General features: G+C 29.3%; 2 protein-coding genes across 3 annotated transcripts; one reads left to right on the top strand and one right to left on the bottom strand.

Moving 5' to 3' along the window:
- Positions 1–7,734: 7,734 nt before the first annotated feature.
- On the top strand, positions 7,735–10,786 carry LOC119678311 (putative ferric-chelate reductase 1 homolog). Of its 2 annotated transcripts, none has more exons than XM_038090075.1 (10): positions 7,735–8,061; positions 8,126–8,283; positions 8,347–8,669; positions 8,733–8,884; positions 9,120–9,276; positions 9,339–9,565; positions 9,632–9,875; positions 9,936–10,048; positions 10,252–10,371; positions 10,442–10,786. In XM_038090075.1, exons 1-10 carry the CDS (start codon positions 7,759–7,761, stop codon positions 10,562–10,564), a joined length of 1,920 nt encoding a protein of 639 aa, XP_037946003.1. In that variant the 5' UTR covers positions 7,735–7,758; the 3' UTR covers positions 10,565–10,786. The 2 variants fall into 2 exon arrangements, with proteins under 2 accessions (XP_037946003.1, XP_037946002.1); XM_038090074.1 differs by having other exon boundaries at positions 10,234–10,371.
- A 453-nt stretch (positions 10,787–11,239) lies between these two features.
- On the bottom strand, positions 11,240–20,612 carry LOC119678310 (FAS-associated factor 1-like). The gene is made up of 15 exons (XM_038090073.1): positions 20,411–20,612; positions 19,991–20,148; positions 19,563–19,631; positions 19,299–19,500; positions 18,286–18,435; positions 18,028–18,217; positions 17,761–17,965; positions 17,598–17,692; positions 17,410–17,528; positions 17,202–17,347; positions 16,985–17,139; positions 16,764–16,912; positions 16,430–16,704; positions 11,552–11,671; positions 11,240–11,483 (listed from the first exon to the last, which is right to left on the bottom strand). The coding sequence occupies exons 2-15, from the start codon at positions 20,027–20,029 to the stop codon at positions 11,325–11,327; spliced, it is 2,073 nt and encodes a 690-aa protein (XP_037946001.1). The 5' UTR covers positions 20,030–20,148; positions 20,411–20,612; the 3' UTR covers positions 11,240–11,324.
- Between the last annotated feature and the right edge of the window lie 71 nt (positions 20,613–20,683).

The raw sequence follows: 20,683 nt of genomic DNA, 5'->3' as shown, positions 1-20,683 counted from the left end.
TTACCCTAGATTTACCAATTGAAAATTATATAATTTCCATTTTCTCTATTCATTATAAAGAAGAAGACTTAAAAATGACTTACTACATATGCAGTCATTTCACATTTAAGCACACATTATAATATAACAGCAGCTAGCGAACGAACTAGTTCATTAAGATATTGTAGTTCATTAGGATAAGTTACCACACTATATACGTATGTACTTCTTTGCCTAATTTGAAGTTTTCTAATGGTGGATGGAGAAGTATTCCCATAAGTAACACAGTAATAAAACTATTTTTTTAAAAGGAGTTAGCTGGAATTTAACTTGGACTCCAGCTCTCAAGGTGCTTAGATTTGACGACAGATATCTGCTCTTAAAGCTGCTATGTTTTATATTAATTACACTAGATCATTAATTTTACTAGAATATTAAAAGGAAGAGATCATGAGTAGAAAGTTGAATTAACAAAAAATACTTCAAAGATGGTGATAAAAAAGATTATTGTTTTTTTTTTAATAAATTATGTGACTAAGAGAATTAAAGTTAACTGTCATCAAAGCAAGTCCTTTGTGATGTGCCTTATACAAAACTTAATTCTTTTTATTTATTTTATAGGACTATCAGGTTATATTCTAAGTAAGAATGTAGTTCGGACGCAACAGAGATATAGTGTACAATATTTACGAATAACTACAAAATATTTATACTTTCGATATTAAATAACCTGTGGTCCATTTCATAAAGTCACTCTTAAGTAAATTACGATGGTTGGTTGGTTTTGCTGGCAGCAGAATAGTCTTTTCTGTACAAGTAACCATTTTATTAACGTACTTTAAGGTTTGATATTCTTACGATGGTTGGTTGGTTTTGGTGGCAGCAGAATATTCTTTTCTGTACAAGTAACCATTTTATTAACGTACTTTAAGGTTTGATATTCTATTCTCCGATATTCTAGACTACTTTCAAAGGATTTATATTTACCAAGTCCACCAGTTTCATTACTTCGGAAATGTTTCTTTTTGCTTTTGTTTGTTCCTTTGTCTCTGTCACCATTGTCACGAGTTTTACTACTTTGATCCAAACCCTGTCTAGTAAGATTCTCTTTCTCAATAAATCATAGATTGGCTATGTTAGTTTGAACTTTTCACAGCCAGTCATTAAGTTAACTATCACTTTTTACAAAAAGTTGTGTTATAGGTAGCATTAGTTCAATGGTTATGATATCATAATTTGTAAAAGTCAATTTTATGGGTAGAGGTACGAGATGGATGCGGATTATACTATATTAAATTTTTCCCAATCTACTTATAACAAAATATTTAACTGTATTAATGTTTTTTCCCTAAATGCAGGGCTAAAGTTTATGAGTTTCAATATTAATATTTAGGGAAAGTAGGTGTTTCCTTAATATTAGGTTTTAATATACATTGATTTGAAATATCCGCAATCAAAAATTTTGATAATAATCATTGCAAATTAATTAAGGTGAAGGTTGTAAAAATTAGAAAAGAGAATGTAAAAAATAGTTTTAATAGTATTAATTAATAAATAGTTTACAAAAATATATAACTATTTTACAGAATTAATACTTGCGGTTTTAAAAGAGTCTTAGTATGTATCTGAGCTTTTAATTTTAATAAATGTAATTAATTATCAAAATTATAATAATTTTTGAACTTTCATTTTTTATTGAAAACATTCAAATTTTTATTAAAATATATTTTGTATTATAGTTCAAAAATCCTTAAAAACAAATTAATATAACACATATATCAATAAATTAGCGTACAAAAATAATGTAACTATCACTATTACTATCATTTTCAAAGCTAATTAAATGCTTAACATTTAATAAGTGGATTGATATTCTTAAAATTAATTAACTTTTTAAGCTTATTTTAATTTTTTGCAATTATTAACTAGACAATTATACGCTATTTATCACATTCAACCTAGAAAATGCTTTATATTTAATTACTTTGATATCAATTCACAAGTGACATACTTTTAAAATATTCGTAGTGTTCACTTCCTAATAATGATCGCGTTTTGAGAACTTCAAACGTCAATGTAAATGTTAAAATAGTCATTCAATATTCATAAAATCTAAGATTTCATAATATAAATGATAAACAATTATTTAAAATTTAAATGTAAGTTAAAATGTTGTGTTCAAAGTAGTCATTAGATTCATTAGATTGTAAAAACCTTGTTATATCTCTGGACAGTTGGATTGAAAGTATTTAGCTTACCCCATGTTCAGGATTTTTTATAATACTAAACAAAACAACCTTATAATCTAATACTTTTAAGTAACTTAAATGGGACACATCTATCTAAATGGTGTAGAGTATGAAGACAAATAACAAATATTGCAACTCGATAACTTACAATATTCCTTACAATTATAATATTACTTACTGTTTTTGAAAAAATCTACTTAGTTGATTTGTTCTACCGATAGTGGTGAATGAGATTTGGTTGTTACAGATAAGGATCTAACCGGTATTTGAAAAATCAAGAAATCTTCGATAGAGGAAATAGTAGCTGGCTATGTCAGATCTTAAGAGTTCTTCAATTTATTTGTTATGAACTAAGTTATCATGATTTCGGAACAAAAACCTAGTCCCTCTTGGAATTATTAAGCCACCTTCTATAAGTAAAATACTAAATGTGCAAATTTCAAATGCATTAACCATAAACTTAATGCTATTGAAATCATATATATAGAATAGATATTTTTTTATCAAACTAGGCAATGAAGTTATTAATCTTCATTCAATCAAAGCAGAATAAGCTCAAAAAAATGTTTTAGGAACGCTTCTATCTTCAATAGTGAGTATTTACAGAGTTCCATTTGAGAATAATACTGCAGTAATAGTGAAGTAAAAGGCATAATAAATAAATGGCGTATCAAAGCAAATGAGACTAAATTATGTTAATTCTTTGGAAAATCCCTGTTACTTTAATCCAATATCAGATACAACAAAGCGTTCAAGCAGAATATCTAGGTATTCACCTGAATCGAATTTTTAGATGACACTTTAATATAGTCTTAAAGTGGAAGCAACTTGAAGTAAAATTTTGTTTATTTTAATGCTTACTGGTACATAAATCAGCCCTATGACTCGACAAAAGATTCATATCACTTAAATTATACTAAAACCAATATGGTTATATAGAATTCAAATATGGGGCTCAGCTTTGAAATTGAATCTAGAGATCTTACATAGATTTCTCGCATATGCGTAAATAAATCATAATTTGTTAGAAAAGTGGTATTATACCGTGACCTAAGAGTACTAACAATATATAAAAAATAAAAAACATTATAAGTACAAATAAATAACTAGCCCCCTAAATTTTGGAGCAATCAAACGGTTGATAGCAGAAATACTGTACAAAGCCAATGCTTGAGAGTTTTTCAACACGTTTGTTAAAGAGTAAATGATCTTAAGTATTTAAAAAAAAAATTGACAAACTGACATATATACATATAACTCATAGACATATAAGTAACATTAAGTATAGTATGAGCAAACAGAGACAATCTTTTTTGATCGTATATATCGCTTGACAATGGTTGTCAATAGAGTTCCAATTTGTATAGTCACATCTAAAACAAATAAATTACATGTACTAAATATTACGGTTATAACTTATAATTATCTATTAAAAGAGTCAATATACTTCGTGATCTATAAGTATCTCGAAGATCGCTTACTATGCGAATAAATACATTGTTGAATGATTCTACGGGTTTTCATATAACCGAAAATCTTTACTGATGTTGTGTTCTAGATATTTAGGCAAGGAACAGAGTACAGAGTATCATCTAAACTAAAAAGTATAGTATATGAAGAATAACAGTAACGCAACAACAAAATACATTATAAAATAAAATCGATTAAAAACCGATTTTTTTGTATGTAATTTTTATTATTATATTGAGGCTAATTGAGTCAGTGCACTTGAGCACTTTTACTCTCTATTAACTGCGAGGTTTCTTCAAAACCCCTCTCTACGCCTTGACTGGATTATTGTTTATCACTACATGAGACTAAGCAATAACTCACCTCAGAATGCATACCTCCCCGAGGAGCCTGTAATCATTCTGAGATTCGATAACGCGGTGTTGGTAAGTGTGTCAGTTTTCGTAAATAATTTCAGAGCTCTGTCCTTTACGTATTTCTTGAGCGGATCAATCTTGAGGTCCCTGAGGATGTTATTCATCCTAATGTACCATGCTACTTTGAAAAGTCTTCTCAGAACCTAGCTTTGTGCAATTTCTACCTGGCGAATAGTAGTGTTTGAGGCCTTGCTAAACGCTACACATCCATATAGAAGTGATGGTTAAATTATTTATTTATATAACACCTTCCTGTTCTTAGCATTAAGATTTTCATTTTTGAATAGCGGTTAGAGGTGTTTAGTAATTTTTCTTTATAAACTAGACTAACAGCATATATATAATGTATTTATTCTAATTAATAGAAAGCAAAAACTTTTCTTTTTTAATTAAAGCAAACATGACGAGACAGTTAAGGCCTGAATTAGACTAATATAATCATTGATGAGGATGGTGATATATTATTCATATTTTTATATTTAATTTTCTTCTATTACTATTATATTTGCTTTGATTAATTTATATACTATAGCGTATAGAAACAAAAGTATGTTAATATGATTTTCACCATTTTCTGCATAAAAATAGAAAATATAAAAATGCATGAAGATACTTTATCGATAGACTACAATAATTATTATACAATTTAACAAACGGAATTATGGACAATTAAATTGTAGCGTAAACTGTAGACACCGCGTATTTCAATCAAACGCAATTTTGCTCTTTTCTTAATTGCCACAAGACAATTGCAGAAAAAATAGAACTAAAGTTTTTATCTAAACTGCCTCATTTATCTAAACAGATCGCAGCTACAGAAAACAACATAAAATTTGCTGCTGTGTATGTCATCGAGATAGACGACATAAAGGCAAATGTTAAACAATGACAATTATTTATGCTAAAATTAATTAAAATCTAAGAGCTAACAGCTAGCAGCTAAGAGCTAACATCTCTAAGCGGAAAACGTGCGCATGCGTCATACAAAATCGTAGACAAGTTACTTAGCATTTGTTCAGACAGTAGGTAACCTTAGCGGATATATACATGCTTGGTCACCCACCGACTTGGCATGGATGGTTGTTTTAGGACTGCGTTAGGCACTATTTAGGTTTGACGATTTGTGTATGCCATAATGTGCAAAGAGTGTAAAATCTACAAATGAGTTCAAGCTTATTATTTTCTATTTGACTGTAGCGAGTTAATACTCTCGACTGAAGTAAAATACTTAATAATATATAATTGAGCACTCGATTAAGCACATTGGCTTATACTTCCGCTAAGCATTCTTTAAGAAATTAAAAGTTGAGATTGCTACCCACAGTTACATCAATCATCTTTAATCAGTCACAGTTTTAACATTTTCTCAATCATTAGATTAGAAAACTCTTCATAATTCTTTTTAAGAAAGATTAGAAAACTCTTTATGTTTCTATCTAAAAAGATCGTTGTTGAAGAGAATACATAAACATCATAATAGTGCTCATTATCACTACAAATTAATTAATAACCAAATCGAATAAAATTATTTCAATTCGTTGATCACATACTTCTTTAATCAGGTACTTTCAATTATGTTGAAACCGTCATATATATAAACTGTATTGATATTTGCGACATGAATTACTCATGTGAGTAATCACGAACCCCTTTGTTGTGTAAGAGCAAAAAAAGCGAGTTTTGCACTTAAAAGTATGTGAATCTTCTATCTTCTATTTTCACAAATCACTATCTTCATATCACTTACTGAAAAAAGGCAAAAGTGATTGCTATAAAGGAAGCTATAGCTTCTCTAGAAATTGAAGATATAATTGCTTGGACTATATATATGCCATCGGATAGTCAAGCTGCTTTAAAGTCCCTAAGCTCAGTCCAAATAACATCTAGGACAGTCTTTGTAATCTATAAATGAGATGGGGATGCAGTTCAATATTTCTCTAATCTGGGTTCCCGGTCATATTGAAAAACATATGAGCTAGCCATACGGAGTGCTTGAGGAAACCACTCGGAAGCCCTAGGCATATCATTGATATTCCGTTTCAAATATAAAAGAATGTGTCATTGTCACATAGAACTCCCTTGATTATTCCTATATAACAATTAGAAGGGTAAAGAACATTCTTTTAATAAAACACCGTGTTTAATGCAGATCGATTAATGATTAATTTATTTATTTTCTAATTTGTAATAACTTTTCCTTTAGTATCGCGTAAACATTATATGTATTACATATATACTTTTTATTTCGACTCGTACTTACTCACGTGTACCAGTTGTACAATAAATAAAATATATAAACTGATCTTTATATACTGATATATTGATCTTTATTACTTTTTGTTATTAAAAAGATGGTAGATACAAGTGCACCCCATCTTGGAAAAATATGCTGCTAATTTACGCTCGCTTTGTAGACCCATTGTGATACTATAGTTTCAGGGGCATGCTATTCTGAAAGACTTGGGTAAAGATACTCCTATTTCTTTATCACACACATGTTCTTTTAATAAAACACAGTAATGTCTTCAATTCCTATATAAGCAATATCAGGCAAATACTTTTTTATAAATCTTATTTAATTTTTTATGACACTGATTTAGATTTCCATAAAGGTTAATATTTTTATACGTCTGTTAACCGCTTCTGATTTTGTTGATATGATAACCCATATCGTTTCACCGTCCTTAGAAAAACTTACCTGGGTGTGAATGCAATACTTAGAGTATCAATTCATCCTGAAATCTGAATATAACGTTCTTTAAAATTGTTGCTGGATATAAAAATAGTTCCGTTTATGAACTAAAATATTAAAAAAATTTCTTGTACGTTACTATATCTATATGTATCTAATACTTGTTCGCAAACCTCAAAGAGATGACCTGAATAATGATTTAGTTGGAATTATTAAATTATTGACTAATGCAGACAAATCGATACATAACAAAGATGTGTAAATATTAAAAAGGGCTAATTTTATTACAGTTATAGGCCTACGTATTCATAAAAAATATATATTCGTGGAAAAATCGTGAAAATAATGTAGTTTTGTATAACAGATCAAAACTTTTCTGTACTCCTATGGTAGATTTTACGCTAATCTCTTATTGGCTTAAGAACCTTTCTTAATGCTTTACACTCAAAAATGAGCAGTCACTACATCGATAACGTTTCCTATATTATAATGAAAAACTATATATTCTAGCAGCTTCTTATTATTCTATATTATAAACGTTTCAAAAATCGCGTATATGGTTACCCAATATATATTAGTCTGAGAATATATAAACGCAAAAACGTTGTACATAATAAAAAAAAAAATTGCTAAGATATCTGTAAATTAACTATGAAGTATAATTTTTAGCAGTTCTGTAAACTATAGGTTAAGTAAGGTTAGTGTGTGTTGGCCTTGCATTTAGGGACAAATAATGGCCCGTTGTGATACCATGGATAAAAACATTGCTTATTAGCTAGCTCAAGAAGCCTAAACCTGTCTGTGCATAACTAACGAGGAAAAAATAGGCATGAATCCCCTCTTTAATCTGTAAACCATAAGAAAATATATAAATAAATACCCTGTTGATATCCTTTAAAATTTTATTAAATATTTTTATTTTCAGATATTTTAAACACAAAGACATCTCAAAATGTTTCGATATAATTCTAAGAATTTCTTATTGCACTTATTGGTTGTTCTAAACACATTGTCATGGACGCCTATTATGAGCTTACCGCAAGGTGCACCAGAAACAGTATGTGATACAATGCTTCCTTTTCATGGAGGAGGATTCTTACCACAGTCGACAGTACCACCTTTTAATATAGTGCCATCAACATCAGTGATTGGACAAGGCCAAACTTTACGTGTTGACATTCAAGGCGGACCTTTTGGCATTAATTTCGGCGGTTTCATGATACAAGCACGCAATCGGAATCCACCTTACCAAATTGTAAATGAACATACATAAAAAAAATCTGAAAATTTGAAATCCAATGTAAAAATTTTCTATATAGATTGGACAATTCAATCCCACACTGGATGGGCGTGCAAAATTAATGAACTGCGAGAACTCAGTAAACAACTCTGCAACACACAGCAATGCCAGACCCAAAACTGATGTAAGTTTGGAATGGTTGACACCTGTTGATTTTTTGGGACAAGTTATATTCAAGTAATTAAAATAAAACTTTTATTTTATTATGAAAATTTATATTTATTTTAAAAATTCTTACAGTGCAACGGTAGCTCAACAATATGATACGTTTTGGGTTGGTATACCATCGAATCCGGTGCAAGTTGTAAAACGTGATGTTGCGCCTTCATATAGCCCACCTGGTACACGCGAACCCTATAACCCAACACGTGTTCCATATGTACCACTAAATGAACCGACTACAACTACCCAAAAACCTGATGATCCATTTTATGTTGGTTGTGGACGTTCTAAAACTTGCTTTGGTTTCCCGGATAATTGCGTTAAAGATAAGTCATGTAAAGCAGTAGCTTCTACCATCGTACGTGGAGATATATATGAGTTCGAATTGAAATCATTTGAAAGTAAATGAAAAAGTTTATTCTAAATTGTAAGAATGTCAGCAATTAAATTTACTTAATTTATAGATAATGCAGCATATGTGGCCTTAGGATTGTCTGACGATAATAAAATGGGTGACGATTTAGTGATAGAATGCGTACCACAAAATGGACAAATAAGCGCATATTCATCTTACACTGCCGGTGGACCCAATTATGCAGCAACTAGAGCTGGAGTAGTAAGTATTACGAAGCAAATGGTTGGTTAAAATGTATTGAGCGCATTAAAATAACTATTTACACAACCTAATCGTTAATAAGCCCGATCGTTAATAAGTCCCACCTTAAATCGCCAACAAATTGTATATAGAAACATAATATATTTTAACTAATATATTAAATATTTGTATACGTATTTTTTTTTCGTTATAAAATCTTTAATTAATTTTACGATCTAAATAAATCTTTTTATAGCCGCAAAATACGCATAGACTTTTGGACTACTCACTTATTGACGGTGTTATTTACTGCAAAGTGCAACGTGAGCCAGTAACTATAGTCAAGGATAAGATGTTCGATCTTATAAATAGCAAGTATCATTTACTTGTCGCAGCTGGACGTTCGCTCAAAGGTAATTTTATTTACAACATTTAATTTCAAAATTTTTATTATTATGTCTACTTCTTCACTTAGAAAGTGGTGTAGGCTACCATGACATTGGTCGCTTACCATCTGCCCAACCAATTAACTTAGCTGTGGTACAGGACCTATCAGGTTCTTCCGTATTGCTCTTGCGTTTGCATGGTGCTTTTATGATAGCTGCTTGGATTGGTACTACTTCTTTAGGTATTTTGCTAGCCCGTTACTTTAAACAAACTTGGGTTGGTAGTCAAACTTGTGGAAAGGATCAGTGGTTTGTGGTATGTAATAAATCTGTTGTCACTACTTGTTATTTGATAAAAAAAAACTTTTATTATCTCTCTTAGTGGCATAGAGTTTGCATGGTTACTACTTGGACACTCACAATGGTTGCCTTTGTCCTTATATTCGTTGAATTAGGTGCTTGGTCCGCTGAGCGTAATCCTCATGCCATACTTGGTGTTATTACTACCTTTTTATGTTTTATACAACCAATAGGCGCAATATTCCGGCCAGCACCAAACTCAAAAAATCGTCCATTTTTCAACTGGGCACATTGGCTAGGAGGCAATTTAGCACATATTTTAGCAAGTACGTAAATGTCTTATATACTCGATGGATGTCAGACTAATAATTGTTTAAAATTTTTAGTTGTAACAATATTTTTCGCTGTCGGACTGACAAAAGCTGAACTACCACAATGGATGGATTGGATTTTGGTTGGATTTATTGTATTTCATGTGATCGTTCATTTAATTTACTCAGTAAGTAAAAAATTTTAGAGTCCATTGCATGACTAAATAGCTGGGATAGAGGTTTACATCTGCATTGACACTTTCAATGTTGTGTGCACTGTATATTCTGTAATTAAAAATCATCCCATAATTTACTAATTCATGTGCTCATTATTCGTAAGAACAATGTATTTACTAAATGAATTAATATAAAGGTTTTCTTGTGTATGCAGATTGCTGGCTGCTCTTCAGATCGTCAACAGACCCAACGGGTGAATACTTTCCAAATGGGTGAAATGGGTCATCATGCTATGCGCAACGGCATGAAACTTGAACGTAACATGGATGCTCCGGTAAATAACAATTTATTTGTTTAAATATTTGTTTCTATAATTATTAAACTTCTGTTATGTTCTTCTGCAGTATGCCAGATTTCGTAAAGGACTTCTTGGTGTCTATATTGTAGTATTGGCGCTGTTTGTGGTCGCTTTAATATTAGTTGTAGTGCTGGCCCCGATTGAAGAAACACTAAAATCATCGCTGTAGATGGGGAACGAAGATAAGAAGAGTTTTAAACCTATTTTTGTTACCGTATTTTTGTAAATTTGCTCAAATGTTTTTAACTACTTGAAGAGTGCTATTACGTTTTCATTAAGAAATTATACAATGTATTTGTTTTGCTATAAAATACTCTTTCCCTCCAATTATTTATGTAAAGATTTTATTGTACTTTTATCTTGTTGATTTTGTATATATGTAAGTGAATGTAAGCTGTACTTAAGTATATAATAATATAATGATAATATTAATTTAGTATTAAGAATTCATTTTAACTTATTAATAAAAGTTTTAAACTAAGCAAATTTTCTTTTTTCATTGCTAAAATTAGCGTATCTTTGAAAGCAACTCTTTTAGTTTGTGAACTTCAAAAATACAAGAATGCTTAACCATTTGGTTTGGTTTCAGATCTTCATTATGTAAAATAGTTTTATTTTATATTTAGAACTTTTTTATTTGTTGCATTTCTTACTTAATTAAGTTTAATTAAGTTACCTGGGCACACAGACTACTAATTTTAGTTAATCGCTTTAGCCAATAGCCAATACTACTACACTTGAAAAACTACAAAATATTTTGATTAAAAATTATTATTTGTTTTTGTTTTGTGTTGTTTTGCTTTATATAAGGGATGAGATGTTGATGAATAACTTTTAATTTGCATTTTTTTTTTAAATTATTTACTGCTATTGATTTATGTTGTAACGATGAGTTCGGTACGATAGAAACGTTAATGCTAATGCAATAATCATCGCTCCTCCAAAATAACGGTTTCTTGGGGATAAAGTTTCAGACTTTGCAATGTTTGATTTGGATCAATGGAAGTTAAGTCTCTCCTTGGCCAACTTGAAATAACTTTGTATTCATCGATGATGAAACCATGTGCAGCAACAAAATTTAATAAGTCCTATAAAAACAAAATAGTATATTATTAAAATTTTATATTCAAAATAATTTTAAAAATATGTACAATACCTGTAAAATATTATGGGTGTGAAATCTTCGTTCAATGAATTCTCCCGTAGGTTTTCGCACTCTTATTTTTGTTATATTGCTTTCAGTGTCAATTGGTTCTGTAGGTAAAGACTGCTCAGCCTAAAAACAAAATAATAATTATTAAATAATATGATATATTGAATATAAATAATAAACTATATATATATAGATTAAAATTTTATTTTAAATTTATATGATTTTCAATGAAAACAGCGTGTTTGAATCAATAGGTTCAAATTAGCTAAAAAAGTCAACAACTTAACATGCATGTGGCTATTCCCGTTTGTAATTAAAAAGATGAAAGGACCCAAAAAAGCATGTTTTGAGAAGAACTAGTAGCTGCTGGTTATACTCCGGGAACCACTCATGCATACGGAAAACTAAATTGCGCTCAACCTTTAGCTATAAGTATAACTCCATTTCATTGAGATAGAACAATTACTTCTCTAAAGTACAGGCTACTTTCTCATATTCTGCTTTCTCAATCACAGTATTCACTTTAATTGAATATGTTATATCCTCACATATACTGTTATGAAGTTAAAATTACGTGAAATACACGCATCTAATTGTCAAATATCCAATTTTATTCTGGGCTTGTTTTTTTGGTAATTGGGAGCACAGGACTATAAACAAATTCAAATTCAAAACTTTATATTTTTTTAACAAAAAAGACCACTGATGAAGGGTATTTGGCAATACTCGAAACAGCTGTATGGTCAGTCAAAAATTCAATTAATTAAAATAATTTAAAAAATAAATTTTTGTTGTTGTTTCACTTCTGTTCGAAAACCTCTTTACAAAAAATAAAATAAAAAAAAATTATAATAAATTTTTTGAGGGGCTAACGAGTACATATCTGCTTTTCTGACTTTGCTTGGTGGTGAAGAACGTGTTTCATCGGTTTTGAAGAAGGATAGTGATGAGATGTAGAACTGACTGCTTTTCAAACTATGTACTCACAATTTGGTGTTCTATTATATATAGACACAAATTTGTATCCAATTATATATGAACTCAAATTTGTCTACTATTATATAAGACCCTAAAGTCAAACATATATGGTTCCGTCCTAAGTTGATAAGGTTTCAACTGTCTTGAAATCTTTGGTTCCCAATCTTTGCTAAACCATAGCGAGATTCAATATTCCTATTATTTCCTTATATTTATAGCTAACTTGCACAACATCACTCTTTCCATTCCCATTGTGCACTGTTTCGTCGGTGTTTGGTTCCAATTACAATAGAAGACCTAGCTGTGGTCACAAGGCATAACTTTTTTCATATTTTGTTTAGTAATCACTTTAAAATTTAATATAACTTTTATCAATTGTATTTCGAATATAAAACTATTTCTACATTGTTTTATTTTGTCTTTCAAATGGAGAACGATTTTTTCTCAATTGATTATATGTATATGTATGTACAACATTTTAGATAAATAAGCAATGTGTTTGTAGGGGAATATATACGAAACACTGAAATATATGATCTGTACAATTTATAAAACTACTGGTTGTAAAATTATCAATTAATTAGCACAATAAGGCATCAATAGTGTTAGTAATCCACTTTACTGGCTGGCCTATATCCTGTATTTTTTAATTTCACTTTTAAGTAAGTGCCAGACCTTTCGCAAAATAATTATCAACTTAAGAACAAAGCAGAGTAGCGATTAAAGACTACTAAAGTAAACTTGCGATAATCAGAGAGAACCATATACTGTAACATTAATTTATTGATTTACTAGAGGTTCGTCAGCACGTAGAACGAAAAGCTTTAATACCGTTTATCTGATTTTCATTATATTAACGATTTTTTAGTCTCTCTTCAAATATTTAAACACTCTAACAGATTCTACCAACTAACATTGTCGTGATCTGTTTAAATATCATAAGCATAAACAAACATTTAAATGAAAGCGGTATATATAACGATAAAAACTACGTCTTACAATACAATATATACTCATTATTTAACATAAGACTATGCTATCACTGCTCAGTAGTGCTTTAAGAGTTTGACCTATACAGATTTCAAATAGTCAAAGTATATTTGAATTCGAATATTTGGATCGCATACTTCGAATGTTCGGGATGCATGAACATTGAATCGAATGACCATTTAATGGAGTAAATCTTGCAAAGGGCAATAAGTATTATACGCATAGTAATCAAACAGATAAACGAATTATAAGTATATGTGTTTATAACTAAAGGAATAGAGGATGTAGCATACCAGCAAAGCACAAAATATATATTGTAAAAAGTTTTTATTATGTTCTTCTAGAAAGCTGTCGACCTTGTCTCGTCTGTAACTCAATTTTAATACTAAAAGTGCTGTTTAATTAATTCGTCATCTAGTTTAATTCTATTCGTCATCTGATACTTCAAATGGAAAAAAATACAATAAAAATTTGCAAATTTTTACAAACTTGTATTAACGAAGGATAATTATAGCATCAATACAGAGGGGTAGCAAATACTCTTGATATAGAGTTTAATAAAGAAAAACATTAATTTCATATAGATTATTTTGATATATTGAATTGACCTTTTGAATGCATATAAAAATTTTGTATAGATCAGTTAAAAACGACTAAATTCAGTAATGTTGATTTATTTGTATCTAATTATTTACATATTATATAAAACAAATTGGGTAAAAAATGCCAACGACGTTATCTGTTTTTATGGATTTGTAGGGTTTGATACGAGTTCAGAGCTTTGATAAATAATTTGATTTAATGATGGATTGTAACATGAGAGAAATGACGAAGTCTTGGATATGACAAATACTTTATTATTATACAGCAGAAGTTGGCAAAAATATATATAGATATTGTTTGGTATATATATATATATATAAATCAGTATGCTATTAAAGTACAGAGTGGCACATAACTATAGACACATATAATGATTTCTAACTTAAGTAAATATAAAAAAAATTTGGTAAAAATTATTCGATGCCTAAATGGTATTCACACGGTTATTTTAAATTTTACTTTAATGTGGCGCTGAATCACTCAATATATAAAGAATATCACACTGGCTTAGATCGGAGCTTTATAGTTATTAAATGTTGTATTTTTTTATCTAATTTTAATTATTTTTTGCTTACCCTCAGTAGAAAAGCTTTAGCACAACACGTCTGTTTATTAAACATGTATTCAAACAAGCATTACGCTAAATAGTTCAGAACTATTTAACGAATCTGAATTTTCTTCTAAAATGTTCAAGACATCTTACATCTTTAAAAAAATTAATTTATATTTTTTAAATTTAATTATAAATTCAAGGTAGCATATTATATGCATTTCAAATATGTGCTATTTGATAATATGACAGTGGCGGTTGTGGAAAGTCCGTATGTACACGGTTGATAAGCTGATCAATGTAAAAGTGATCTTACGTGCTCTATGGTTGGGCTGTTGAATATATCGGTCCCAACCGCCAACCATAACGAAGGTAAGTTCATTGAGATTAAATATCGAGACAAGGATTTTCTATTAAGAAATAATTACTAGCACTATAATTACTATTAATTCTATTAATCTTAAAAAATAATAGTTTGTTTGTCTTAATACCGAAAATTTAATTTAATAATTTAAATAATAAAGTCTGAACTGGGGATGAAGGACGCGTCCATAGGGTGGCAAAAACTATACTGATGGAATTGAGGTTTAAACTTGGAATAAATTTGTGCGTCCCTATTACGTGCCATAACTGTAGTTTTATATCTCATAGCATTGTTTATCTGTTTTCATGTTCAAGTGCCCACACAAGTCTTCTGGAAATGACAATACCCCTTCACTACTACTCAGGTAATTTTAACATTCCTTACTACCCCTCTTCTACACACCATTATTTTTCACAGCCATGACATGATAAGGATACCTTTAATATCCTTTCATGATAAGGATACCTTGCTTTTCAAATCAGGTAGTATAAAGTTATAACTCAAAATCAAGAAATATCGAATTATATGAAACTGTATCCTCGTAAAAACGTAAAATAACCTGTAGTAGGCAGCACTACAAGAATAATAATGTTATGTTTCAAAGATTACGGCAATTTCAGAAAAATGATGAACACTGTTAATATTATTTATAAGAATGGTGTGGCATGCGTTTTCATATTGCAATTCTCATAGTTTTTATTTAAATTTTTTTGTGAAACAATAGAAAGCACTAACAAAAAAGTGCTTGCAACTTAAAGATTGTTTCTGAATAATTAGATAGCGTATGTCAGTTGTTTATTTTAATTAAGTTTGAGATCAAATCTGAAGAGAACGAATACATATCTATAAAAAGTGAGATGTTTTACATGCAGTAATTAAGTAATATGTAAAACTATTCATTATAGATAAAGCAATGACAACGTTGACAACATTAGTTGTCATTTTCAACAGTCGGTATTTGTAGAGTAGTACTTGAAATACCATATAACCATCTCATGTATAAGCTAATATACTTGCCATTATGAAATCAGTTGTAAAAATAAACTATTTAAAAAAATATATAAATATAATATAAATACGTCTCTATATATTTTGGTGTTTAAAAACTTATCTTTAAGTTCTTATTGTCAGTTGCCAGGCAATATTTTCAACTACATTACTTTTAATAGTTATTGTTTAGTTAGATAGATTTGAGCTATTGCAATGCATATTATCGCATTCATTATTTAAAACATATGTGTTTTGTTTTTGTAAATATAACAAAGAATTTGTTATGACATTTTAGTATCACTTATATGGGTGATAGTTGATAAATAAACTGAGTTTATTCAAATATTTAAGATAGTCGTTGATAACGTAAAGAAATACTTGAAAATATTTATTTAGTTTTACTTACCACTATTCTTATGGATTCTCTTCTTGCATCTTCTTCTGCTTTTTCCGATTCAAGACGTTGACGTTCAGCAGCAATAGCTGCGTCTTTTTGTCTTTTGGCAGCTTCTTTTGCCATATCAGCTTGTAGTGTTTCCTCGTAAGCCATATCTTGTTCGGCTTTTACTTGATGTCGAGCTGCACGTTCCTCCTCTTCTCTTATTTCTACTTGTAAATGCTCGTTGTACATTTCATTCACTTCAATTAGACGAGATAATAAGTCATCCAAGCCAACGTTACCTAGCATTATACAACATTTAAAGGTTTTCAAGTAAAAATTTTGAATTTATATATGTTACCATGAATCACAGATAAAACTTCGCACGAAGAACGTCCCGACAAACGGCTTTTTCCAATCAGTAAAATTGAAGGTAACTTATCAATTGGTGTATTTCGTACAGTTAAAGATGCTGTGTTACCGATGCAAGCAGTAACAGAAGATAAGAACCTTTGAATAAATTTACAAATTTACAAATAGTTTAAAATATTTTCACACTAACACTTCTTTATAATAACTTACATATGTTTATTGGATTCATGTGTTAAATCCCAGCCGTAAAGAACAAAATTCTGTGCTAGAGTTTGTCTGATACTTTCATGTTTCATTAGGTGATCACAAAACACATTTGTGAGTATACTTTCACCATGATGCAAATATATTGCTAGCAATTTTCTCTATAAATAAATTAAATAAAAATTTATATAGGATATAAATACTTTGTTTTGTTTTTCCTTACTTCACTAGCAGGTTTGTGACAAGCTTCATTAAGTGCATTTTCCAAGCTTCCCGTAAAAAAAACTGGATGCGGTTCTCCAAAACGTTTTACATAATTTTCAACAAATTCGATCGATCCCGTTGTTTCATCGTCAGTATTATTAGAAACTAAAATGATAAATATAATTATTATTATATTTTTAAGTATTAATAAATTTTATTATACTTACTTAAATGTCTTGTAGGTACCAAACTTGGTAGTGAATCAGTGAAAAATTCTTCACAAGTGTTAAAATCGGATGCGTCTTCAAATTCATCAGCAGAGCTGTCTGTGTCAATAGCAATGGCACTGCAGAGAAAATTTAAAAATGCATTAGTTTATTTTATTAACATAACAGATGAAAAAAGTATAACTTACTTAGCTGATGCTCTTATAGGTACTGCTGAGCTTAAACTAGGTATACTCTCCGAGCTGCTTAATATAAAGTTATGATTTAGACCAATACCAGATTGCTGTTTTGTAGATAATTTAAAAATTTAATTACTTATCATGTAATATTTTAAAATTTATTGATACTAACAGCTAAGGTGGAATTATTATCACACCCAATTGGCCAGCCGGTCCATTCCTGTAGTCTGACTGGTATTTCTGTAACATAGTAAACACTTGTCTTCACTTCATGAACTGTAGTTCTTCCAGAAAAATTAAGTTTAAAAGGCTGTCCACCTGGTTGCTCTACTATGGTTAGTACAAAAGTTTTCTCTAAGCGGCGAGTAACTTCATCACTGAAATATTGTTAATATGTTAATATTATTAACATAATTAATTAGTTTTTTTTTATATTTACTTTTCGAAATCCATGAAGCCCTCTTCTGTCATGTCAATTAAAATGAGTTCATTTTCTGTAGACAAGTCTAAATTGCGAATTTGAGTTGTCGGTTTCTGTGCATCCTGTAGTTTTGCTGGAGGCCAGCCTCGTAAAGCTTGACGGCACGTCGGTACACTCGTTACATCACAAATTTTACTCTTTAAACTTTCTATAAATTATAAATTAAAAAGAAAATTCAGTTCAAGTAGACAATAAATAAGATAACAACGCTCTTACCAATAGTTGCATTAGACGGCAGTCGTATTGTGTATACTTGTTGGTTATAATGTATATTAAAAATTATAATATTTGACTCATTGCTTTTTGAGTCCAAGTTTATATCCGAGGTGAGATCGACTATTTCAGCATCTGTTGATGTTGAGGCAACTGAAACCCAAAACAAAAATTTACTGCATGGTTATTAACATTAAATTTCGAAAATATATTATATGTATATAAATTTTAAATCATATAAAACACTGTCATTTCAAATATATTTTATGATCACAAGACGTAAATATGTTTATATGAAAAATGTGTTTTTTTGTAATAAATTCTACAAATTGAAATTTTATATTATTATTTTTTTCTGGAATTTGTACAATAAATGTAATGGATACTAGTAAAGCAACAACAAAACAAACCATTTTTAAAATATGTTTATTGCATATGTCTGCATGACTAACAATAAAATCAAAATTGAAATTTATAATGGAATTAAGAACAGAAGGTATTGACTCATTACTTTTCATTCTAGAAGTTAAATAGAAATGCGATTAAAAGGATTGAATAAAACAATGTTTAAGTTCCATATTAAAGACTAAAAAACAGTTCATCTTAAAATCTACATAGTTAACAAAATTTAAATAAGAACAGAAGCTATTGATTGACTCATTACTTCTAGTTCTAGAAGATAAATAGAAATATGATTAAAATGCTTAAATAAAACAATATCTAAATTGATTATTTTATCGCAAATTAGAGACTAAAAAACAGTTGATCTTAAAATATAGATAGTTAACAAAATTTAAATAAGAACAGAAGGTATTGACGCATTACTTTTAGTTCTAAAAGCTAAATAGAAATATGTTAAAAAAGATTAAATGAAACAATGTTGAAGTTGATTATTTCATTGCAAATTAGAGACTAACAAACAGTTGACCTTAAAATTTACAAATTCATATTAAAACCTGCTTACATTTGAATTTAGTTATTCTTTAATTGTAATGACTTGCAATTTTTATTCTAACCTGGTGCAAATGCTCTTTCAGAAACTGAATTTTCCGAATTTTCCCAACGACGGCAATTTAAAGAAGCAGCAGAGAAGTTATTTAATAAATTAGGCTGGCTGCTCGAGTTGTTACTTAAAAATTGATGTGATAAAGTTGGTGGTGGTAAATCATCCATTGGTGAATGTGCATCATCTTGAGGAATGACACGTTGTATTGCGGCCTAGAAAAAAAATATAAAGTAGATTAAAAGTAGCATCAACATTAAATTAGGTATTAACAAACCATCAAATCCCAGTTTGTCTCTTCGAGATATGAGAATGCCTCTCCAACATCGTCGATGCCAGATATGCTCTAAAAGGATAAGATTAGCAATTATTATTTTGCATTTACTAAACAAATTACAAATTTTATTTTATTATTGAAAAAAAAAACTAATAGTCTTAAGTTTTTTTTACGAAATTGTCTGTTCAATTCTTTAGAAATAAATGAGTGTTGGCACAAAGTGTATACATAAGTACCACGTTCTGTTGAATTACATTTCATGCGCGATATATATCAATACCTTGAATATAGATAAAATACACTTAATAATATAATTTATAAAATTGAATAGTGTTTTATTTTATTTTTGCATAAAAAAATTAAATTTATGAATTAAACTTTGTTAGTAGAAACAGTTTTGGCAAATAAATGTGCTTCTAATAAATTACCTGAAAATTGGCTAGGATTTCCTCCTTATTTTCCGACATCTAATTTATTTGTTAAATTATTTTCAAGACGATTTTTATATTTCAATAAAATTGAATTAAATGCGTATTGACTTTTCTTAAACTCCACTTTCAACTGTTTTTGTTTCTTAGTTCATTAACTAAAATTTGCAATAAATGTACAAACCGAAATGTTAGAAATATATAAACAGAAACTTAAAAAGTTAAAAATTTATAACAAAACTCTCTGTTAAGAAAACTAATGCTATATTTATAACAATTTTCAGCTGTAACTCTTGCTTTTCTTAATGAAACTGAAATATCTTTTGTCTTTTCGTTTTTTCTTTGTATTTTGTGTTTGACATTTATTGTGTAACTACACAATCCAGATGAGTTTCAGCATATATCATAACTGAAGAGTACCTGCTGCATTCGTCAGAAGTCACAATGAATTTTTTAACTTTTACGATGTTTGCGACCAAATAACACTTTAATTCTAAACATCAAAAATATGTTTAATATAATGCAATACAATAATTTAAATCTAATCGTGTATATATAAACATTTTCTTCTCAAATGTTGCCGTAAAAAATAACACTGTTAATTTTATGTATGTGAATATGTTTTTAAATAAATACACTAGTTATTGTATATACCAAAAATTTACTATAGTATACATAAATGAGATTTATTGA

The sequence above is a fragment of the Teleopsis dalmanni genome, chromosome 2, assembly GCF_002237135.1.
Source record: "Teleopsis dalmanni isolate 2A chromosome 2, ASM223713v2, whole genome shotgun sequence".
NCBI classification, from domain to species: domain Eukaryota; kingdom Metazoa; phylum Arthropoda; class Insecta; order Diptera; family Diopsidae; genus Teleopsis; species Teleopsis dalmanni.
Note: the sequence above shows the minus strand (reverse complement) of the source record. Positions and strands in the feature narration are given on the sequence as shown.

Bases quoted from the DNA above. Each gene is read 5' to 3' on its own strand.
- LOC119678310 (XM_038090073.1), bottom strand. From the start codon at position 20,029: ATGTCGGAAAATAAGGAGGAAATCCTAGCCAATTTTCAG. The intron at 17,140-17,201 runs GTAAGGAAAAAC...ATTTATTTATAG, and splicing joins GTCACAAACCTGCTAGTGAA to AGAAAATTGCTAGCAATATA. The intron at 11,672-16,429 runs GTAAGTAAAACT...TTTTGTTTTTAG, and splicing joins GAGAATCCATAAGAATAGTG to GCTGAGCAGTCTTTACCTAC.
- LOC119678311 (XM_038090074.1), top strand. From the start codon at position 7,759: ATGTTTCGATATAATTCTAAGAATTTCTTATTGCACTTATTGGTTGTT. The intron at 8,670-8,732 runs GTAAATGAAAAA...CTTAATTTATAG, and splicing joins CGAATTGAAATCATTTGAAA to ATAATGCAGCATATGTGGCC. The intron at 10,049-10,233 runs GTAAGTAAAAAA...ATTAATATAAAG, and splicing joins TCGTTCATTTAATTTACTCA to GTTTTCTTGTGTATGCAGAT.